The 21,509-nt window shown below is 39.6% G+C and overlaps 1 protein-coding gene across 1 annotated transcript in view; it reads right to left on the bottom strand.

Moving 5' to 3' along the window:
* Nucleotides 1–12,337: 12,337 nt before the first annotated feature.
* Nucleotides 12,338–21,509, bottom strand: part of EDNRA (endothelin receptor type A) — a 48,172-nt gene continuing 39,000 nt past the window's right edge. The window contains exons 5-8 of the mRNA XM_033135015.1: nucleotides 20,629–20,781; nucleotides 16,776–16,909; nucleotides 16,243–16,351; nucleotides 12,338–14,826 (exon numbers count right to left, since the gene is read on the bottom strand). Of these exons, the coding sequence (XP_032990906.1) occupies nucleotides 14,686–14,826; nucleotides 16,243–16,351; nucleotides 16,776–16,909; nucleotides 20,629–20,781 (537 nt within the window). The 3' untranslated portion in view covers nucleotides 12,338–14,685. The remainder of the gene's footprint in view (nucleotides 14,827–16,242; nucleotides 16,352–16,775; nucleotides 16,910–20,628; nucleotides 20,782–21,509) is intronic.

The raw sequence follows: 21,509 nt of genomic DNA, 5'->3' as shown, positions 1-21,509 counted from the left end.
GTGAAGATTTTGTAGGGTATCTGATGGACACTTGTCTTATTAGGGAGACCACTTCATGGACAGTGTAGATGCCTGACCACTGTGCTGTACAGCTGAAGCTGAAGCTGAATAATATTAAATGTCAACTATTATTTAATATGTATATATAGTCACAGGTACCAGACTCCTTATGGACTACAGCATAAGGAATTAAGTCAATGGAATTGTAACAGCTATGTCAGAGGGGTAGTAGATTTGGGGCAAGGGGGTTATCACTTTGTGAGGGATGTAAATGTCTAACTATTACATTGTTTTGTACACCTGAAACTAATAATAATAATAATAATAATAATAATGAAGGATGTAGAGGAGGAAGGGGAAGGGAAGGAAGCAGCAGAAGAAAAATTTTCAGGGGTAAAATACACTAAAGAGTCCTTCATAATTTGATATTTGAAAGAGTTCTTGACTCCTCACCCGTATTGGCTATCTGGAAACACACCTCTGTCCGCTTGCCTATTGTCAGTTTTCAGGCAGAAGCCAACTGGAGATATGGACCTACACAATTAGAGAGGAAAAGTGTTTCAGTCCCTATGCTAACTAATGTCATCCATCATTAACAAATATGAAAAGATAAAGCTCACCAGACACAGGAGGAAAGCAAACAATGTAAAAAAATGAAGACCAAAGTTGAAACAATAATTTATCCTAAGGAAAAAGAATAATTCAGGAAACAGAACAGAATTTTAAAAATTCTAAATACTATCCTCAGAAATGGTTAAGAAAATATTGCATCTATCAAACAAAACCGGGCTGCTATATAAAAGGAAAAAGCAGAGGTTCAAAAGAAGACAGAAATTTTAAAAAAGAATGGCAAAATAAGAAAAAGTATGGACTGGTTGAATTGTAAGATTGTTGGGGGAAAAGATCAAGCTGATAAAGAGGTAATCTGTCAGAATTTAGAGCTGAAAAGAAAAAGATGGAAAATATGAGAAATATTGTCCTTTAACTTTGATACTTGTTGCATACGTAATAATGAATACATTTCCCTGAATTTTAAAGACTCCAGTCTTCAGAAGGAAAGGGTTCATAGAGATCCAAACAAAGAATAACAAACAAAACAAAATCAAAACAGAAAACATTTTATTCTGTTATGTTCACAGCTACAGCACTTGCACTCCTATATCACTTGTTCAGTAAAAATTTGTTGAATGAATGATTGAACAGATGAAAATATCCTCAGGAAGCCTCAAAAATTCAAGGAAAAAGAAAAATCTCAAAGATGATCAGAGAGAATAAAAGAACAGATTGTCTCAAATGAATAAGCATTTGATTGTTAGTAGATGTCTCTTCAACAACTATGGATACTTATGACACAAGCAATACCTTCAAAATTATGAGGGGAAATGATTTTGTACCTAGAATTCATTACCTAGGAAAATTGTGAATCCAATATGAAGGACAAATAAAGACATTTCTAATACTTTCAGAAAAAAGACAATTTTTTCCTTTTGAAAAAATTACTCAAGGTCACTAGAAATAAAAAAAAAATATAAAGACACTTAAGAGGAAGATACAGAATCCAAAAACAGTAGAAGATAGGAGTTCAATTAAAAACAATTACAGGACGACAGTTTTATAGAGGCTTAAGAAGCAACAGTCCATAATAGAGCAGGAAGTACCCCCACTTTCTATAGAGAGGTGTCAGAGACATCATCATTTGCTAAGGATTTGCCAAGCGATAGCCAGTGTGACATAGCTGCCATTACTCCCAACAGCCCCCATAAGAGAAGGCTGCAGGGGGCGGTACAGGTGATTGTGATGACCATCTGGTACCTCCCTGGGACTTTCCTCTCCCATAATCCAGCCTAGAGCCCTCTTTGATGGATGCTGTCTGGGATGTGGAATCACAACTCCATGGAACTGGAGCACCATTTGGTGAGGAAGAGCTTGCCTGTGCTTGGAGTTTGAGGGCACAGATAACTCCACAGACGGGTGCCTATTTTCTTACACTGAGACTTTTGAAGATGGGAGAAAGCTGACTGAAGTTTCCTGTGGCAGCAGAGGGCAGCAGGGGGAGCAGGCTGCACTTCCATCATTCGGAGGACAAGACTGCCAGAGTTACCCTGGGCTACGTGGATGCCGTGGAGGCAGCCAGGCTCCAGTCATCTTGAAAGACCTCTGTCTGCCAGAGTGAGGAAGCCTCAGCAGAAACAGGCTTCAGAGTCTGCTGCCAAAGGATGGAGCTGGTTGGGGGTGGTAACCAGATGTCAGTTACAAGGTGAATTCAGTATATCACTCACCTCAGGAAACGGTGAATTGTGGCGATCTGTCATTTTGTGTGTGGCTTTTGTTCATTAATGTTTCCTATGAGCACACCTGCCGCAGCACAGGCCATGGGCGACTTGTGCTGCTTAAAGGAAAACCACCAATATGGTCTAAGCATCAATTCCTTTGCTCCTTTCTTCTCTAATGCCACCCTTCCCTCCCCCTGTTCCTGGATGATCCAGCAGCAAAAAGGGAAGAGAAGTGAAAGGAAGATCATTCTGTCTTTCTCCACTGCTGCCCTGCTGGGTCAGCCTGAACTGGAGGCAGGGAAACAGCTTTGAAATGGATAAGAGGTTAAGGTTTTGGTTTAAACTAGACTGACATTTCAACATCTGAAAATGAGACTTTTCTAAATATCTGAAAGTGGCCAGGAAAGCTGTGGGATCTGCCTGGGATATTGTTAAAGAACAGAGAGGGCAAATCTGATGAAGCAGTGCTTTACAATGTTAGTTTTATTACTATTCAGATATGGAAAGACCAACAGATTTGGACATGATTGCCAATGAAAAGATAGATTGTTATACTCCAGACCCCAAGAAGAGGGGCCCCAGCACATCATGGGGGGGCACACAGAGAAGCATCTGTGTTCATCAGAAGGCAGAGGGAAGGGAGGCAATGTGGGCGGTTCCTGTGGGAGGGAATGGGTGACAAGGATAAGCAGGTTTAGGACTGGCTAGTTTGAATAATTTATTTTTCCAGTTATATTGAGATATAATTCGAGATAAAACATTGCGTAAATTTAAGGTGTAAACTGTGATGATTTGATACACTTATATATTTCAAAATGATTACCACAATAGAGTTAGTGAATACCTCTATCTCCTTATATAAGTACCCTTTCTTTTTTGTGGTGAGAACATTTAAAATGTATGCTCGTAGCAAATTTCTAGTGTATAATACAGTGTTAACTGTAGCACCATGCCGTACATTAGATTCCCCAGAACTTATTCGACTTACAGATGGAAGTTTGTATCCTTTGACTGACATCTCCCCATTTTCCCCAGCCCTTAGTTCCTGGAAGCTGCTATTCTACTCTGTTTCTATGAGTTTGATGCTTTTAGATTCCACATATAAGTGAGATCATACAATATTTGTCTTTCTCTGCCTGAGTTATTTCACTTAGCATAATGTCCTCATGGTCCATCATTGTTCTTGTAAATGGCAGGATTTCCTTCTTCCTTAAAGCTGAATAATATTCTGTTGTGTATATATACCACATCTTCTTTGCTCTTTCATTTGTTGATGGACACTCAGGTTGTTTCTGTATCTTGGCTATTGTGAATACTACTGCAGTGAACATGGGAGAGCAGATATCTCTTTGAGATCTTGATTTCATAGCTTTTGGATGTACACCTAGAAGTGGAATTGGTGGATCATATACCGTATTTCCCCCAAAATAAGACCTAGCCAGACCATCAGCTCTACTGTGTCTTTTGGAGCAAAAATTAATATAAGACCGGGTCTTATTTTAATATGATAAGACCCGGTCTTATTTTAGTATATTAAAATAAGACCAGTCTTATTTTAATGTATTAAAATAAGACCTGGTCTTATAAAATATAATACCGGGTCTTATATTAATTTTTGCTCCAAAAGACACATTAGAGCTGATGGTCCGGCTAGGTCTTATTGTCAGGGAAACACGGTAGTAGATCTACTTTTAATTTTTTGAGGAACCTCCACACTGGTTCCATATTGATGGTACCAATTTACATTCCCACCAACAGTGCCCAAGGCCTCTACATCCTCACTAAAACTTGTTATCTCTTATATTTGTGATAGTAGCCATTCTAACAAGTGTGAGGTGGTAGCTCATTGTGGATATCTTATTTCTCTGATGATTAATGGTATTGAGTATCTTTTTATATACCTTTTGGCCATGTGTGTCTTCTTTAGATAAATGTCTATTCAGGTTCTGTGTCCATTTTTTAAGTCAGATTGTTTTTATTTTTTCTGCTACTGAGTCATATGAGTTCCTTATTTTGGATATTAATCCCTTATCAGACAGATGGTTTGCAAATATTTTCTCCCATTTAATAGGTGGCCTTTCTTTTCATTGATCATTTATTTTGCTGTACAGATGCTTCTTAGTTAAACAAGTATTGCTACTTCTGTATTTTTGCTTTTGTTGTTTGTGTTTCGGGTGTCATATCCAAAAATGTTTTGTCAAAACAATGCCAAGGAACTTTACCCCTGTGTTTTATTCTAGGAGTTTTATGGTTTCAGGTTTTATATTTAAGTCTTTAATCAGTTTTGCGTTAATTTTTGTGAGTGGTGTAAGACAGGGTCCAATTTCATTCTTTTGCATGTGATTATCAGTTTTCCCAACATCATTTATTGAAGAGACTATTCTTTCTCCACTGAGAATTCTTGGCTTTCTTGTCAAATATTAGTTGATTGTATATGTGAGGATTTATTTCTGGGCTCTCTATTCTGTTCCATTAATCTATGTGTCTATATGTCTGCTAGTACCATACTCTTTTAATATTTATAGCTTTGTAATATAATTTGAAATTAGGAAGTGCGATGTCTCTAATTTTATTTTTCTTTCTCAGGATTGCTTTTGCTATTCGGGATCTTTGTTTTCATATGAGTTTTATGATTGTTGTATTTCTGTGAAAAATGCTATTGGCATTTTGATAGTGATTGCACTGAATCTAGAGATGGCTTTGGGTAGTATGGACATTTTCCGATATATGAACATGGTATATCTTTCAATTTATTTGTGATTTCATCAATTTCTTTCATCAAAGTGTTATAGTTTTCAGTGTACAGATCTTTCACCTCCTTGGTTAAATTTATTCCTATTGTATTTAATTGTTTTTGATAGTATTGTAGATTGGATTGTTTTCTTTATCTTTTTCAGATATTTTGTTGTTAACGTATAGAAATGCAACAGATTTCTGGGTGTTAATTTTGTATCCTGTAACTTTACTGAATTTACCTAATGGGAGGGGACAGACAATAGACAAACAAACTTAAAATGGCAGGAAAAATATTTAGTGATATGTGCGGTGCAGAGAATTAAAACAGAGTGATGAAGTGACTGAGTGACTAATTACATTGTGTGGTCAGGAAAGGACTCTCTGAGGAGGTGACATTTAAGCTGAAATCAGAATGACAAACCTTTGCTTGTTGCAGACTGTGTAATCAACAGAGGCAACAGCTCGTAAGATTGTACGTCATACAGCATGCTTCCTAGATGAGAGTTCTCGAGCATAACCACACAATGTTCCCTGAAGTGCTGGAACAACCTGATGGAATGACAAGTTTACCCGAGCATGATCAGAAGTTTACACCATCATTTTGCCTGAACCAAATCATGGTTCAGTAGAATATTACGTTCCCATGATTTTTGGCTTGAAAGAGACCCTGGGAAGCTGGGCTTATGACAAAAGTGGGTGGCTGTACCAACTGACCAAGCCCAAGGAATTGTGTAATTTATCATGCAATTGCTGGGTATCTACCGATGAGGTAGAGAAACAGAGGGTTGACATGGAGGAAGTATTGAACTCAGGCTTCCTTCTTCCTGCTGAATATTAGGCACATGCACATTTGGAAATGGAGCACTCAGTGGAGGTGGAGGAGTTAAAAACCATTTGACCATTTACTAGATTCTCCGCAGATACACAGAAGAAGGGAAGATCAGCCATGTTAGACTGCTTCAGGGCTTAATCTCTACCCACCACCCTGACTCATAGGTTTTCAACACTGAGAAAGACTCTTTAATATGAAACAGCTACGGGATTGGCAGATGTTTGTAAAATAAAGGCTTTCAGGCATAGTTACGTGAATAGTATGTATCTCCAGGTTATTGGAAATTTATTTTCCCTCATAGGTTCTGTAAGAAAACATATATACATAATGGAATGATTTTGATTTATCTTGGGTATTTATGGTATAATCCAATTGTTAATTGAAGAATAAACACTATCATCACCAAAAATCAAGGATAAATTTTCTCTTTATATACGTGTACTCTGATTACAGAGAAACACATGTTCACTATATGAAAAAGCTGCACAGTTATGGTTTCTACTTGCACCCATAGATAGTTCTGAGTGTGGAGGAGACCCCCCTTCTGACTCCAGCTATAGTTCAGTCTTCCCTAAGTTCATCTAGCTAGGAGCTGGCCAAGGTGAAGAATTCATTCATACAGGTGCACTTGCATGGGTATCTTTTCAGGATGTTCTTGTAAGGTACCGTTTAAAAATGGCACACTCCTACCTATGGGAAAAACAGGTCCTGTTCTTATCCTTAAGCCCAAAATATAGACAGAGGACGTTTCTGAGTAGAAAGTCAGGAAATCACATGCCTAAATAAACAGATGCTGTTGATTAGTCAGTTTCGAAGAATCTTTCTTCCTTTCCAAGGCTCTATTTCCAACTCCTTTCATCTCCCCTGGGACTGTGATCCATGAATCACCTTCTTTTTTTTTCATCCATACATGATCTCCTCCATTCACTAGTCTCAATTCTTCTGTCATAAAAATGCTGGGGTTGTTTTTCTCTTGAAGAAATAAAAACCTTCCCTTTGACTTTGCCTTTCCCTCAGGCTGTCATCCTAGTTCTCTAATATCCTCACTGCCAAACCCTTTGAAAGAGTGGCCTGTGCTTGCTACCTGCACCTTCCTACGCCAGCTGAATAGCTCATTGATATACAGCTTCATAAATGACCTAAATCTTCATTTGGAAGTCACGTGAGAGGGCATGTTCTCCTAAGAGCAATCACAGCCGATATCTGATGTGAGGAATGTTTGTATACAAAGAAAAGCTTAATAGCCCTGCTCCAAAGAGGCTGAAATGGAGTTTCTAGAATGGTCTATATGAAAGTCTGACAGAAAAGCCACTCTCCTTCACAGCAGCTGAATCTGAAGGTGAGGGTGAGGATTGCCAATCGGAAGAGAGCTCTCATACATACTAAAATGCCCCAGATGGAGAAATTGAAAGACTTGTTTCAAATCTGAGCCCAAATTTAGGATGCTAAAGAATCTAACATGTTCAGTGTTTGGAACTTGCCATTTATATTCAGCAGTGAGTTAGAAATGTGTGCTGTGTTTGGTTAGGTTCTTCCAGAAGTGGACCATGAGCCAAGGATTTGGGTGTAAGTAGTTTGTTACGGTGCAGCCCCCAGAAGAAACCAGTAAGGGAAGAGAAGAAGCAGGCTAGGAAGAGGGAGGAAGCTAAGGAAGCTGAGATTTCAGGTGAAGTCCCAGACTCAGCCTAATCTCTTGGGATGCTTGGTGTTCACCTCCCCACGCCCACCTCGAGACACCCAGCTGGGCTTTTGCACTCCTACACTAGGACGTCGAAGGCTACAGGTATGGGTGCAGGTGGACGCAGAATTCCCAGGCACTTCCTCTTCTCCTTACCACCTAGGGGGCTGCAGGCTCCAAGGGCGGGCCGCTGAGACATGCAGGAACAAATAGTAGCACAAACACTGGAGCTGGCAATGGGTGAATAGAGCTAAGGGATTCAAAAGGAACCGAGCATGTCTCCAACAGTGTCTGTTACATATGTCTAGAGATATATGCTCCTCCAGTGTGACGGGGCCAGTGTAAAGCAAAGCACGTACAAGGAAGGTATCCAGAGCCCTGGCGTCTGTAATAACGGACCAACCCAGGACTGGTGGGGCCATTTTGGAGACAATCTGAAAGTACTCAGAGATGTTAACGATGCTGAACCCTGTGACCCAGTAGCAAGAGATCCTATTCCTTTTTAATAATCTCAGAAAAATCACACAAGTCTCCATGGAGACTTGTGCAGAGATGTGCAATATAGCCTGGTTTGTGGTAGCAAAGGACCGGATAAATTAAATATAAAATATATAGTCCTGTACATAGGGATTTTTTTTCTCCCTTGCATACGTGGATCATTCATTAATCATTGTTTTGTTCTGCAAGGGTTTAAATATATTATAGGTCTATTTTATATAGCATTTTTATAATCGGAAGAGCAAAAGTTATGTTTAAAGAAAATAATAAAAACTGAGCAATTAACTGAGCTAAAAATGCGAAAAAGCAAGAGAAATAGGAACTAGCAGGTTATGTAGACAATATCCTCAACGATGAAGAAAGTAGTGCAGCTGTTATCCCTTCTCCTTTCTCAGGCTATGCGGGTTTTCCTCTGGGAAGTCACCCCCTCGTCCCCCTCTCGCACTCCAGCTCTAGGAGTTGGCTCTGTGTGGCCTAATCCGGTCAGCAGAACTCCATGGCTCAGAACAGGGTCTAGATCGAGAGTGAGGGACAATGATCCAGGCCTAACCCCATTAGCTTGCATAACATAGAGAAAGGATTGGACCTAGGGGGTCAGTGGTTACTATGCACAAATGTATGACCCGAAAAGCCTGAATGGGCACGTATGTTCCCTTCATATGATCACACTTAAATTTTCTCATGTTAGGTATATTTAAAAAACAAGAGAATTGAACTGCAGTTAATCGTAATTATCACACGTTGAGAGAAACAGAGAGCTATAGTTCATGGAGAAATAGCTTTATTCTGTAAAATCATCGACTAAATGGAGTGAGTCAAGGCTATGCTCTGTACGTGGCTGGGTCCTTTGACTTGTCTGGTCACGTGACACTACATAGTCAGGGCAGGGTCCGTGACTCCACCCCAGCTGGAACAAATATATCACAGCACTCAAAATGCAATTCTACCTACTATCATAGAATCAACTTCAAATAAAAAATGATCAGTTCCACATAGATATATTAGGCAAGAGGACTGTGGTCGAGTACCAAAAAGGAAACATTTGTGGAATTCTCTCTATTCCCTTAGGAAGATTCCATGACTCTTCTGATTATATCTAGGTTTGGCATCACTCTTCCTAATTTATTATCTCCCGGGAAGAAACACAGAATCTACTTAATAACATTAATGCTAAAAGCTTGGGAAACCAGGAGACAGTAGGACTTGTGGCTTCATCAGATCCAAAGTGAATTATGCCAGCATGCTTGTTGGGGAAAACCTGGTCTTGCAGTGACAATGTTTTTTTTTTTTATTGCTTGATTATTCCCTGATTCTAAGAACTGTGGCCTGTCTCCTTTTGGTTTTAGAAATAAAAAAATCCGGAGTATTGGTGCTGACCAAATATCGACACTAGTTTATTATCTCTGTTATCACTTAGTGTGACAGTTTCTCCAAATGTAGGATTATTTAAAACAAAAAAACCACTGAGATTTTTACATGTGAAGACCTCACTGGAATTTCAGAAATAATCAACTGAATATGATGGATATGTGCCCTGATTTACCTTTGCTTTGAAGTATGGGGAAAAATCCATAAATACAGTGCTATACTAGATTATGTTACAAATAAATGGAACTGTAGACTCAGAATTTCAGGCCTGGAGAGGCTTGGAAAGACTGGCAACGCATTTTCTTCACTCCACACATGTGTAGTGTTTCATACTCTTATCATGGATGAGTAATATAATTAAAAATAACAACAGAGGTAACAGACTAGGGAAAGATTTGCATTTGCCTTGGTTATTTCCTGGACTGAATCTCCAATCTCTTTCATTCCCTTAAAATTTACTGGATAGGTTTATTTTTGGATGAAGAATAAAATGTATTTACTGACTTAAATTGCTCATATAGCAGAGACAGGGCTATGTGGTTTGTTATTATGCCATTCTCCTAGGAGTGACACATTTATGCTCACGACAGTAAGAGTGTAGAAGCAAGAGTCCTCACACTGTGTTCATTGATGTAACCAGCTGAACTTGGAAGCATTTTGACTATTCTTGCCTTTACTGACCCCTATGCTGAGGTCTGTCTACTGAGTCGCTGCCACAAAGCACTTCCGGCGTTTATTCAGTTATGCATCTGGTTTGATGTTCCCAGCAACTAAAACAATTTAATGTGGTGGGTGTTCACTATATCTGCATTGAGTGGGAAGATACATCAAGAGGGAGAGGGAAGAAGGGAAGAAAAGGTGGCGTGCAAGGGATTTTGGGAGCGGTGGAACTATTCTAAATGAGATATAATGGTGGATAAATGTCACTATATCTTTGTCAAAACCTATAGAATGTACAACACAAAGAATGAATCCTAATGTAAATTGTGGACTGTAGTTAATAATATTATATCATTATTGGTTCATCAAATATACTGCACTGATACAGGAGGTAAATTATAGGGGGAACTGTGTCCAGGGAAAGGGGAAAAGAACATGTGTGATCGCTCTGTACTTTCCAATCCATTTTTCTGTAACCTAAAACTTCTCTAAGAAACATAAAGCCTATTAATTTAAACAACAATAACAAAAGATAAATCAAATAACTTAGATGAGATGGTCTTAGCATGTGTGTATTATAAGCAACAGAAAACCAAATTTAGTTAGCACAGACACAAAGGTAAATGTGTTGGTTTGCTTACTCAAGTCATGGTAAAGCATCAAGGAGAACTGGAACCGGATTTAAGTGCTCTTTTTCATCTTTGTAACAATTGACCTTCATAAAGCCTGAACTACAGTGGCCTGTAGCCTCTAGGCTCATAACCTCCCAGATTTGTCACAGTGGGAAAGGGCTTTTACTTATCTTCGTTGTTATTAGAAAACTCCCAGGGGATGTTGGGCAGTCTAGCTTGGAAATGTGAACACCTCTAGACCATTTACAGGGTTTGAGATGCAGGCCCCAGTGATAGTATGGTGTTTACAAGGCTGGAAAACACTAGGAATGATAGCAACCTATTGCAGGTATCCTGACAAGAGATGTTGGTGGCTCAGGAAAGGACGGTGGAGGCAGAGAGAGAGAAGTGGTTAGGTTCTGGATATAGTCTGCAAATAGGGATGTCGGGATTCATGGAGGAATTAAGTATAAAGTGTGAGAGAAAAGAATGGAAAATGACTTCAAGGTTTTTATCCTGACAACTCAAAGGATGGAGCTGTCTGTAACTGAGTGGTGATGGTTAATTTTATGTGTCAACTTGAGTGCGCTAAGGAATGCCCAGTGAGCTGATTAAGATATTACTCCTGGGTACGTCTGTGAGGGTGATTCCTGAAGAGGTTAGCATTTGAATGAGGAGACTGAGTAAAGCAGATCAGCCCTCACCAACATGGGCTGGCATCACCCATCTGTAGGGGCCTAAAGAGAAAACAAGGCAAAGGAAGGGTGAATTCTCTCTCTCTTCTTCAGGAGGGACATCCTGTTTTTCCTGCCCTTGGACATTGGCTCTCCTGGTCCCTTTGGAGTCCGGGACTTATACCAGCAAGCAAGCTGCTCCACAGTTCTCAGGCTTTTGGCCTCAGACAGGGAGTCGCCCCATTGGCTACCCTTGTTTTCAGGTCGTTGGACTTGGACTGAATTATATCACTAAATTTCCTTGTTCTCCACCTTGCAGCTGGCAGATCATAGCATATCTTAGCCTCCATAATCACTAATTCCCATAACAAATCTTCTCTTACAAATACACACACGCACATGCATATATACATGTATATACTCGTATACATATACATGTATATATACTTATATGTACACACACACACACACACACACACACACACAGTGTATTGACTCCATTTCTCTGGAGAACCCTAATACATGAGCAGAGGGATATTATGATGGCTTATGTTAGAGGGCTACCAGGAGCTTTGTTTTAGATATAGTAGGTCTGTTAGCCATCCCATTGGAGATATCAACTAAGCAGTTGGACATATGTAAATCTCTTCCTCCAGGTATCCACCTGACGTATTTTTTTTATGCATTGTAATTGTTATTTTCCAACTCCTGCCTCTAGAATTCAAGCTCCATTGGAACAGGAACTTTGCCTGTTTTGTTCACTGCTCTAGCCCCCGTATCTAGAAGAATTCCTGGGGCATAGTAGATACTCAGTAAAATGTACTGGAAAGGTAACTGAAGGAATGGATGAGAGCGTTGTTGAGACTACAGCACAGTTAGGAAGTATCTGCCTGAAAGTAACATTGCTGGCTTGGCTATCCTCAGGAGAGATTTGTGATAGGCATTGCGTAGCAACCATTTTCTCTGAAGAACTACGTAAAAAAGAAAAGACACTTGTAAGGCTTCTGTAAACTTTTATTGTATACTTACAGGCCAATGCCAATGCAGTGCTTCGGCCTCTGGCTCATTTCTACAGATTTCCTTGGAAAAATGTGATAAGAGTAGAAACTGGAAATCTTCCTACTAACCCACAGTTACTTACTGGTGCATAAACAAAAATGTACATTGAAGCCTTTGTGGTTATTCAGAAATCTATGACTTTCTGAACTTACAAAATGCATTCTTCACATGCAATAGACAAGCATCTTAAAAAAAAAGGCAATTGCCTAAACAATATAATGTGAACCTATGGCTTATACTCTAGGTATATATCACTGCATGTGATGTACCAGTGGAATAATGGATTTTCACTGCTAACCCATAAAGGAGCCCTGCAATTGGATCACCTGGAACCGGATATGATTTATTCGTGACTGTGCTAAAATACAGCCCAACAAATCATTAGCTAATTGAACATCAGTAATCTGTCTGGTGTAGTCTGATAGAAACATCAGACCACTTGTCAATCTCATCACCACATTGAGTCGAGGATTAGGAAAATAGAGTACTTCAAAGTCTAATGACTTTTGCTCCAGCACAGGAAAAAACTACAACCCCGAATACCGCTTTACCAAACCAACCAACCAACCAAACACACAAACAAAAACCCATTGATAGCCCATGGCCCATCCCCTTGCATGCCTTATATTCCATTTGTGATGGTGACATGGTCATAAGACTTAGGAACACAGAGAGATTAAAACTGACCGAGGCCAGTTGTCACGATGGACAACCACGTGGATCCCACTCAGCGTGCGTGCTTTGGACACTTACAGGGCATTCATATTCGATTACATGTCCATGCATACCATCACATACATGCATATATCATACACACAGATGCATTCCACAGAGACAATCACAGAAAAATTGGCTAAAAGAAATGTACAGTTTATATATATTTATATACACACAGTAAAAGATTTTCTGCTATACTCACAGTCTGTAAACTTAGAAATGCCCAGCCAAAGTCAGTGTGGGCCCTTTGAAATGGTGACCATGTGAGAAGTGGGGGTGGGGGAGGTGTTTGAGTTCATACTGGAGACCTGGAGAAGTGAAGAACTATAGCTCCTGGAGGCATTTGGGGGTAATTGTATTTCACTGACATGATAAACTCAGCTGGCCACTTTGAAATTATGTTTCCTGTATGGAAAAAGGAATGACCAAAAATGTTTTACTGCCAATTAACAATTTAAGATAAATCAAGAGAATATGAGGTGATATGTATAATGTATATATATCCATATATATCCATAATATATAATGTACAGATGTCTGAATATATGTATATATATGTATATATATATATATATATACATGTACATGCTACTATTACTAAAAAACTCAATGAAAACTTCCAGATCTTCTAAAAATATTTAATCCTTTCCTCCTAGGTGTGCTTTAGACTTCTACGCATTGCACTGGAAGTCTTAGGTATAGTTTAATGACATGTACGTTTAAATTTTGGTGAATGATATTGATTTACACAAACGACATTAAAAAAAGATTGGGCTTATGAAAAATAGAAATATTTGATTCAAGCATTATTTTTAAACTTAACATAAATTATGTGCAAGATCTCCTGTAATGAAACACCATTAAAAAATATAGGTTCTTTAAACATTTTTGAATAGCAGCTATTAAACTGCATATGTGGTTATCAGTCTGTGCTTTAAGTGCCTGTGTTTGTTGTGACTGAGCATGTTTTAAAAATAAAACAGCAGCACGAGAAACATTAACCTAATTGTTCACCTGAATTCTGTTTAACTTTTTTTTCCCCCAAAATATATGTAAATAAACTCAATTAATCATTTTTAGGCTACTATGCAGTTAAAAAATATTGGCACTAAATGTCATTTCAAATAAAGGTGACTTAAACCCATGCTGTGTTTGGAAAAAAAAAATCACTTAAAAAAATAGAAAACCTTTTTCATAATCTCTAAACTTTCATGGTGACCAGGTCTCACTGAACATTTGACAGAACTGCCACGAACATGAGTCACGTACTTGAAAAGTATTTTCATGTACAAGTAGTAAATATCCTTCTGGTTTCATTTCCCTGTCTCCTTTCCCCCTGCCAACTCTCACCATTTTTTAGTGCTGAATATAACATGTAGAATATGTAAATTAGATAAATTAAAGAAGTAAGATTCATTGAATTTGTGGGTATAAACGAGTTCACTCTGATGTTTTGGAAAGTATTTTCTGAGGGTGGGACTGAGTCATGGGAGAAGAGATTTCTGGAGACAGCGTTGCTGTGTAATTTTTTTGTCTCCAGTAGGTTTGAAGGAATATTGATGAATGTTTCTTCAGATGTTTAGTTTATACTGTCCTTGTGGCTGCTCCTCTCTGTGTTGTGGTTGTTTTGTTCGTGGTTCTTCCACTGGATGCTTGTTCCATTCATGGGGACAGAGGTCGTCTGGCTTTTGGACTGGTAACAGCAGCAGCAGAGGCAAGACTGGGAGAAGGAACAGATGCTAAATGACATGAGCCCATCAGCCTGTCCCCAGCAGGACACAGAGGCCTCGGGCCCCCACTAACAAGGAGTCAATGTCCACATGCATTTGAGGCAGAACGCGAGCCTTCCCAGTAACGGAGGGCACGGAGACTGTAACCTCTAGGGAGAAGGAAAACGGTCCATTCTAGGGATGAGAAATAGATCCTTTGTTTCTCCTTTTAATTCTATTCACCAACACAAAGAGGAAGGGAAGCAGTGTGACCAGAGGGAGAGTGCTCTGACTTGGTGTGGGTGTGAGTGAGGAAGGGCTTGGAGGGGCCCGGCGTGGTCAGGGTGCGGGTACCCCGTGTGGCTCTTCGTTGGGCTTCTGGTCTGATGCTCACAACAGCCTTAGATGGAAGGTGCTGTTTCCCTACCAAGGTAGATGAAACTACAAAGGTTCATCTATTTGTGTTGATTCTTGGTTAATACATATCTGTCTCCTTTTAGATTTTAAGTTCCCCAGGCAGTCGCTGTGCTTTTCCTCTCCCCTCTATCTTGGCTAACAGTAAACTCATACTGAGCACTGATTGTTTCAAGCACTTAACATAATTTAACCCATTGAATCCTACATATGAGAGGAGTAAACTGAGGAAGCAGGAGCGGCACCATCTGGACCTGGGTTTGTCAGTTAGTAAGTGCAGAGCTGTGATGTAAATCAAGACTGTTTGCTTCCAGAGCCTGCACCCTTGACCTCTACACTACTCTTCCGAAGAAGTACCATAAACTAAAGTTAAACATCCTGGCCAGAGATAACAGAATCCAGTTAGGATGAGCTCTCTGCTAAAATCATGCCAGGAACTGGAAAAATGACACATCAATAAGAACTTGAAGCTTCTGGAGGACTTGGGCCGGCTTAGCTACAAGGAGGTTTGATGAACAGAAGGAAACTCATTTCGAATGTAATTGCATGAGTTCAGATTTCCAGAGCAACAAGCATTTACTTTCCTTGAAAAGGCTATTACTAAATATATTATTAAGTAGCATTTAGCAAGAGCTTTCTTAACAATAGAGTTTATGTTTTATTGAGACTTTTGTTAAAGTCTAAGACAACATAAGGCATGAATAGGTCTTATGTATTCTATGTGGCCTGAAGCGCACATTCGAGCATTTATTTTTGAAGGAAGGTACAGAATTGTCATGTTATTAAATTATTTTTAATTTTAACCTCTGAATACTTCGTTGTCTGAATCGATATTGCTTGTCTGTTATGCTGACAATCTGACTCTCTTTCTGAGTAACAAAATATGATTTTCACTTCTCTGCTGAATAGTACAGCTGATGAAAGTAATATTTACAAATGGAATTAGCCATGCCTGTTGGCTAATTAATATACTTATTTGGTTGTTCTTAAAAATATTTGCAAAACAGTCTTACCTGGAAACAATTTTTAAATTTCTTGCTCACAAAATATAGAGCTATTGGGTTTATACATGAATTCATAGTTGCCAAGTTCATACCAATGTAATCCATGAGCAGCAAGAAACTAGAGCAAAAGAAAATTGAGGAGACTAATTAGAACATAATGTTTTTAAATCTGAAAAGTAGCATTTATTTCTAGAATAAGCATTTTTCTTGCCCAGAAGCCATTTCTTATAGGTGGCAGTCAGAATATTTTTAAAGTGCTTTTTTTAAGTGGCAGTTCTATTTCTGCTGAACATTTGCGGGCCACTTGGTTAGCTCAAACCATTATGCACAGCCCCAGGAGGGGATCCGCACAATTACAGGCATGGCTTGCACACCTTTTGGGATCACTTATGGGCTATGTCAGCTAAAGAAAAAATAATCAACTTCGCAGTTTTAATTTTCAGAGCGAACGAGAATGCAGACTGGATGGTTTTGTAAAAGTATTATTGTAAATGTGAAAATCAGAGAATCTGCAGTTTCCTGACGGGCACGTAGGATCATACCTGAGTAATTCACATCGGTTCTCGTCCTTCTCATCGTACACGGTTTTCTTCAAAATGCGGCTTAAATGGAGAGGGAACCAGCAAAGAGCAAAAATTACAACCAAACAGAAAACCGTTTTCGCCACCTCTCGACGCTAAAGGAAAGTAAGGGGGGGAAAAAGTGTCGTAAGTGCAGTGTTTTTCTACTAGATAAAAGAAGTACAAAACAAGGAAGTAGCAGAGAGCAGAGAGAGAGGAGAGCTCCAAGAGGAGACAAAGCAGCCTTCCTCTCAGTGCCTTCCTCTCTTCGAGATTCAGAGTCCAACTTTATGATCCAGGAGTGGCTAATGATTCTTTTGGGCAGCTGCCAGGGAGGACGGTGGTGGCTTCAGGCTGGTTACTAGGGCCAGGGCGGAGGTTCTGTGGCAGAACAGAGGCATGAGCCAGCTAGAGTTGAGCCAACACTGTGCCTGAGTCTGTGTGTGGGGGGGATGAGTGTATGGGGGAAAGTGTTAGCTAAAAGCCTCAATAACAGGTAACTAACTGGCACTCAGGACAGCACGGCAGTCAAGTTGACTGAACCCACCAGGGTAAAGAATGAACAAATCTGCAGGGACATTTGGAAAACAAAATAGACGTAGGAAACAGAAAAGAAAAAGCAGCAGCAATGTTTTTGTGCTTTTCTTGATCTTGAAGAAAGCTAGCAATGGCATATGTTTTGCTTTTAAAGTTCTTTTGTTAATGACATCTAGTTCCCAAAGATATGGCGTTTGCAAACAGAAGGATGAGGATAAAGGAATATCAGCAACGATGATTAGAAAAACGGGGACATGCTGACCCCTGGACTGACTTCAGTTCAAGATTTCCATGCTCTCAAGTCTGCATAGGATCGGAGACACCGTAGGTTAGGAATTATCTGCAACCGGTCATTTGTGTGCATTATGCTTGAGTATTATAGTGCATGTGTTTAGAAGTCTAACTAGGAACATAAAATGCAATTTGTCTGTAACTGGGATCAGGTAATGTCAAAATAAAAGTGATTGAAAACAGAGTTTGGAAGGGTACTGCTGGTTCAGCCCAAAGCATATACCATTAAGTATGAGAAGCCTATAATAAACCCATATGATTAATAGAGTCATTTAAAAAGATTTGGGGCAGTTGTCACAAATTGCTATACTTGCTCAAAGAACCGGGAATTCTTGAATCGTTCTGGGTTACTGGGCCTAGCTGGGATATGGCTTCAGAAAACACTTAAACCAAACGATGATTAAGAGAAATAAAGGATTCCAATCTGCAGGAATGGGGTGTCATTTTAAAGGGGTCATTTTGTGTATACAGAAAGACACTGTGCCCAGAAAAATAAAAACGGAGGGTATTAGGGGAGAGGTTTCCTCCCCTGAGCATATCTTCAAAGAGGATAACCCCTTTAAAAGGTAACGTGCCATGACAGTTCACTATTTGCTTATCCAATATCCATTCTCCTGTTTCCCTTACTATCAGTCAGATCCTTGATTTTGTTACAGCCGCCTGGGGGCCTGGCCTAATCGTGTGCATGAACTGTGTCACCTGACACAGTTCTGATCAGTTACATTACGTAGAAACTGTTGTGTGGTGGGGTTTTTCTGTAAAGCTGCTTAAAAGTGCGGCGGGGCACTCCTTTGGTGCACACACACTCATGTGATCTATGGTCTTCCCTTTCTTGCTGTCTAGAAATCAGATACAAGGGTAGAGCTATAGCCGCTGTCTGCCAAGACCGAAGAAAAGGTCCGCACAACAACGGACCCCTGCAAGAGTCTCTTTACTCCTGAACCAATGACATCTGTACTTTTTGCTGTGGGAGAAAGAGAAACCCTTTCTTGGTCTACTCAATATTATTTTGGGTTTTCTGTTACCAGCATCCAAATACAATCCCTACCTGATAAAGTTGTTCTCAGTATAATGAAGAGAAATGTGAGAAACCATGCAAGAAGCAAGTCCAAGAGCCCAAAAGGGCACTAGTCAAAGGGTGGCAGGCCCTTACACTCTGAGTTAGCTCCTCCACAGTGGCACTTGCAGGCCTTCCAGCCACACTTGCTCTCCTGCTCTTAGAACCTGCTATAGCTTTGAGGGTGACACAAGGGAATGTCTACTGCGGGAAGACCAAATCTTGGGTTCTAATCTCCATTGGGTTGAGTCAATCTCTTAACTACCTGTGTAATAAAAGTAGTATCTGTCCTGCCTCTCTCCCAGCATGCTTGGAGGAATCAAATACGAGAATGACATAAAAATGCTCTTCAAAAACTTTTAAAAAATGCTATGTAAATGTGAAGCAGCATCATATTATTATTGCTCCCAACCCCGATTTCATTATTTTCAGAACAGATACCACTTACATCTTAAACAGACTCAATCATAGTCCTGATGCAAAAATCAACATTTAAAACACTGTTTTTCAAAAATCTATTTGAATTAATTACCTCCACTGCAGGAATGAAAGGCAATAATTGCTTAAAATGATTCACATGTGGAATACTTGACATTTTTCATGCTTGGACAACGTCATGCTAAAGTTTCTCAATAAAACGTTCCTGTTAAATTTCAATAGAAGATAATAGCTAGCATTTGTATGGCATGTTAGGTTTTACAAAGTATGTGCATAGTATGTGCAATTAATTCCTTTGATTCCCACAGTAATATTGATTTATATGTAATTATGCCCAATTTGCAGATAAGGAGCTAAAGCGCAGAAAAATCAGTACAGTTGTTGAAACGAGTTGCTGATGAAGAATGATGCTTGTCTATGATAATCGTAGGGTAGATTCACAGGCTCCATCAACAACAAACATTAATTTTTGGTGTGTCTGGTTGTCCTTATATGCTTCTCTGTCGAGACATATAACTTACCTACAGTCCTAGTTTTATTCTTTGAATTAATATCTATCAACATTTCCTGAATTCTTACTATGAGTTGGATTCTATCAGACATGTTACAAGCATTAGGTAATATCCTGGAAGTATTATTATATACAATTTACGAGCGACTAGAAGCTCAGAAAGATTAAGCAATGTACCCAATGTCACAGAGCCAGCAAGCATAAGACCCACAGTTTTCTCTGTTCTGTTTGCTGCCCAGAAATGACCAACAGCAGTGTCCTGTTGACTAGTTCTAATTCCTTCTAGAACTTTGGGCCCTCCAAAATGTGACATCTTCTGTACCCAATCCTATTTCCTGTCAAGAGTCGTACCTGTGATGTGGTTGATGTTCTAACGAGCTTCATCTCCTTCCCCGCTCCCCAAATGTGTAGTGCCCACGCCATGTTTGTTCTAACTAGACTCCTGCCCCCCTGATCCTCAAAATACCCTCTGTCCTCTTCTTTCCCATCAAACCCATTTATCCTCCATGAACAGTTCAATCCCTTCATTTTTCCCCATGACTTTATCTGCTATCCTCTTTGGCTTTCCATAGCATGGGCTACTGTGGCCATACCCTGTGACTCTGTTTCCCAACAGTGTCATGTTTGCACAAGACTGCCAAGCCTGCTAGGAGAGAAAGTCATTCATATGCTTCTTTCCATCCCGGCACAGCTCTATGGATGTACACAACGATGTACACAAACACAAACACACATGGTCAATACACTCTTGGCAAAATAAATGAATAGTTCCTCTCTTTTTGGACCCGGCTTTCAGGGCCACCTGTTTCACAGTAGGCTCCCTATTTCACAAAAGGAATTCCTAAAACTCTATTAAGGAAACAGGACTTACAGACAAGTGAGACAATAGTTTTCCTTTGAGGAAATCAGGCCCAATATGCTAACTACAGCATTTGCGTAGTTCTTTGGGTGTCAAGGACAAAACAGTTTTGGCCAGAGTTTCATGATCTTATTAGGTTCACCTGTTTGAGATGTTCGCTGAGGGCAATTCTCAAGCTTCCATTCCTTCTGTTTAACATCTCACAAGTCATAAGCGTGTAGAAGATGGCGGTACACAACAAGGGCATGCAGAAATAGAACCCGAACAGCCACCAGTCCTTTGCATTCTGGTAGAACTGTAAAGTGAAGAGAAAGGAGAAAGAAGGAGGGGAATTATAATGTCGAGTAACTGTGCAGTTAACCTCCAGGGCTTCAAAGCTTCATGCTTGTACATAAGATTGTATATTCACACTCTCTGGTTGTGATGACGGGCTTCAGGGTGGTGCTCAAAACAATTATATTGGAACCTCTAGAAATTATCCTGGCACATGAAAAAAAACCAACTGCATTTAAAAAAATTATTCTGACCAAGATATTTTTTTAATAAACCGAAGTTGGTTTTAATTAGACAATGGAAGAGCCCAAAACAATAAAAATCATTCCATTCCAACACTTAACAAAACGTGATTCTGAGACATACACAATATATATTTATCTTTATTTATTGATGAGCCTCAAAATTTTTTAGTGCCTGGTATGCTTTTGACTGCTACGGTCAAAGTGTACTTCGTGTGACTATCTTGTTTGGAAACAGGAAAGGTTATGTATGAATGGCTTATCTGTGTAGCTTTGGTAACTGGGAGTTAACCCTTTGCCTGGTATGCTTGCTATGTGATCTCATAGTCAACCACTGTGAGCCATCAATAACCCTGCCCCTTCTCATTGTCTTTTAATACTTACCACCTGGAAACTATCCAGACAGAGTACCTTATCTGAAGGCACATTTAGCATTATCTCCCTATGGGTAGGATTTGCAAATACCAGGATTATTCAGTTTTATGTCTTTTTCAAGGAGAAAATTTAA

The sequence above is a fragment of the Rhinolophus ferrumequinum genome, chromosome 18, assembly GCF_004115265.2.
Source record: "Rhinolophus ferrumequinum isolate MPI-CBG mRhiFer1 chromosome 18, mRhiFer1_v1.p, whole genome shotgun sequence".
In the NCBI taxonomy this organism is placed as follows: domain Eukaryota; kingdom Metazoa; phylum Chordata; class Mammalia; order Chiroptera; family Rhinolophidae; genus Rhinolophus; species Rhinolophus ferrumequinum.
This window is presented reverse-complemented; position numbering and strand designations above follow the sequence as displayed.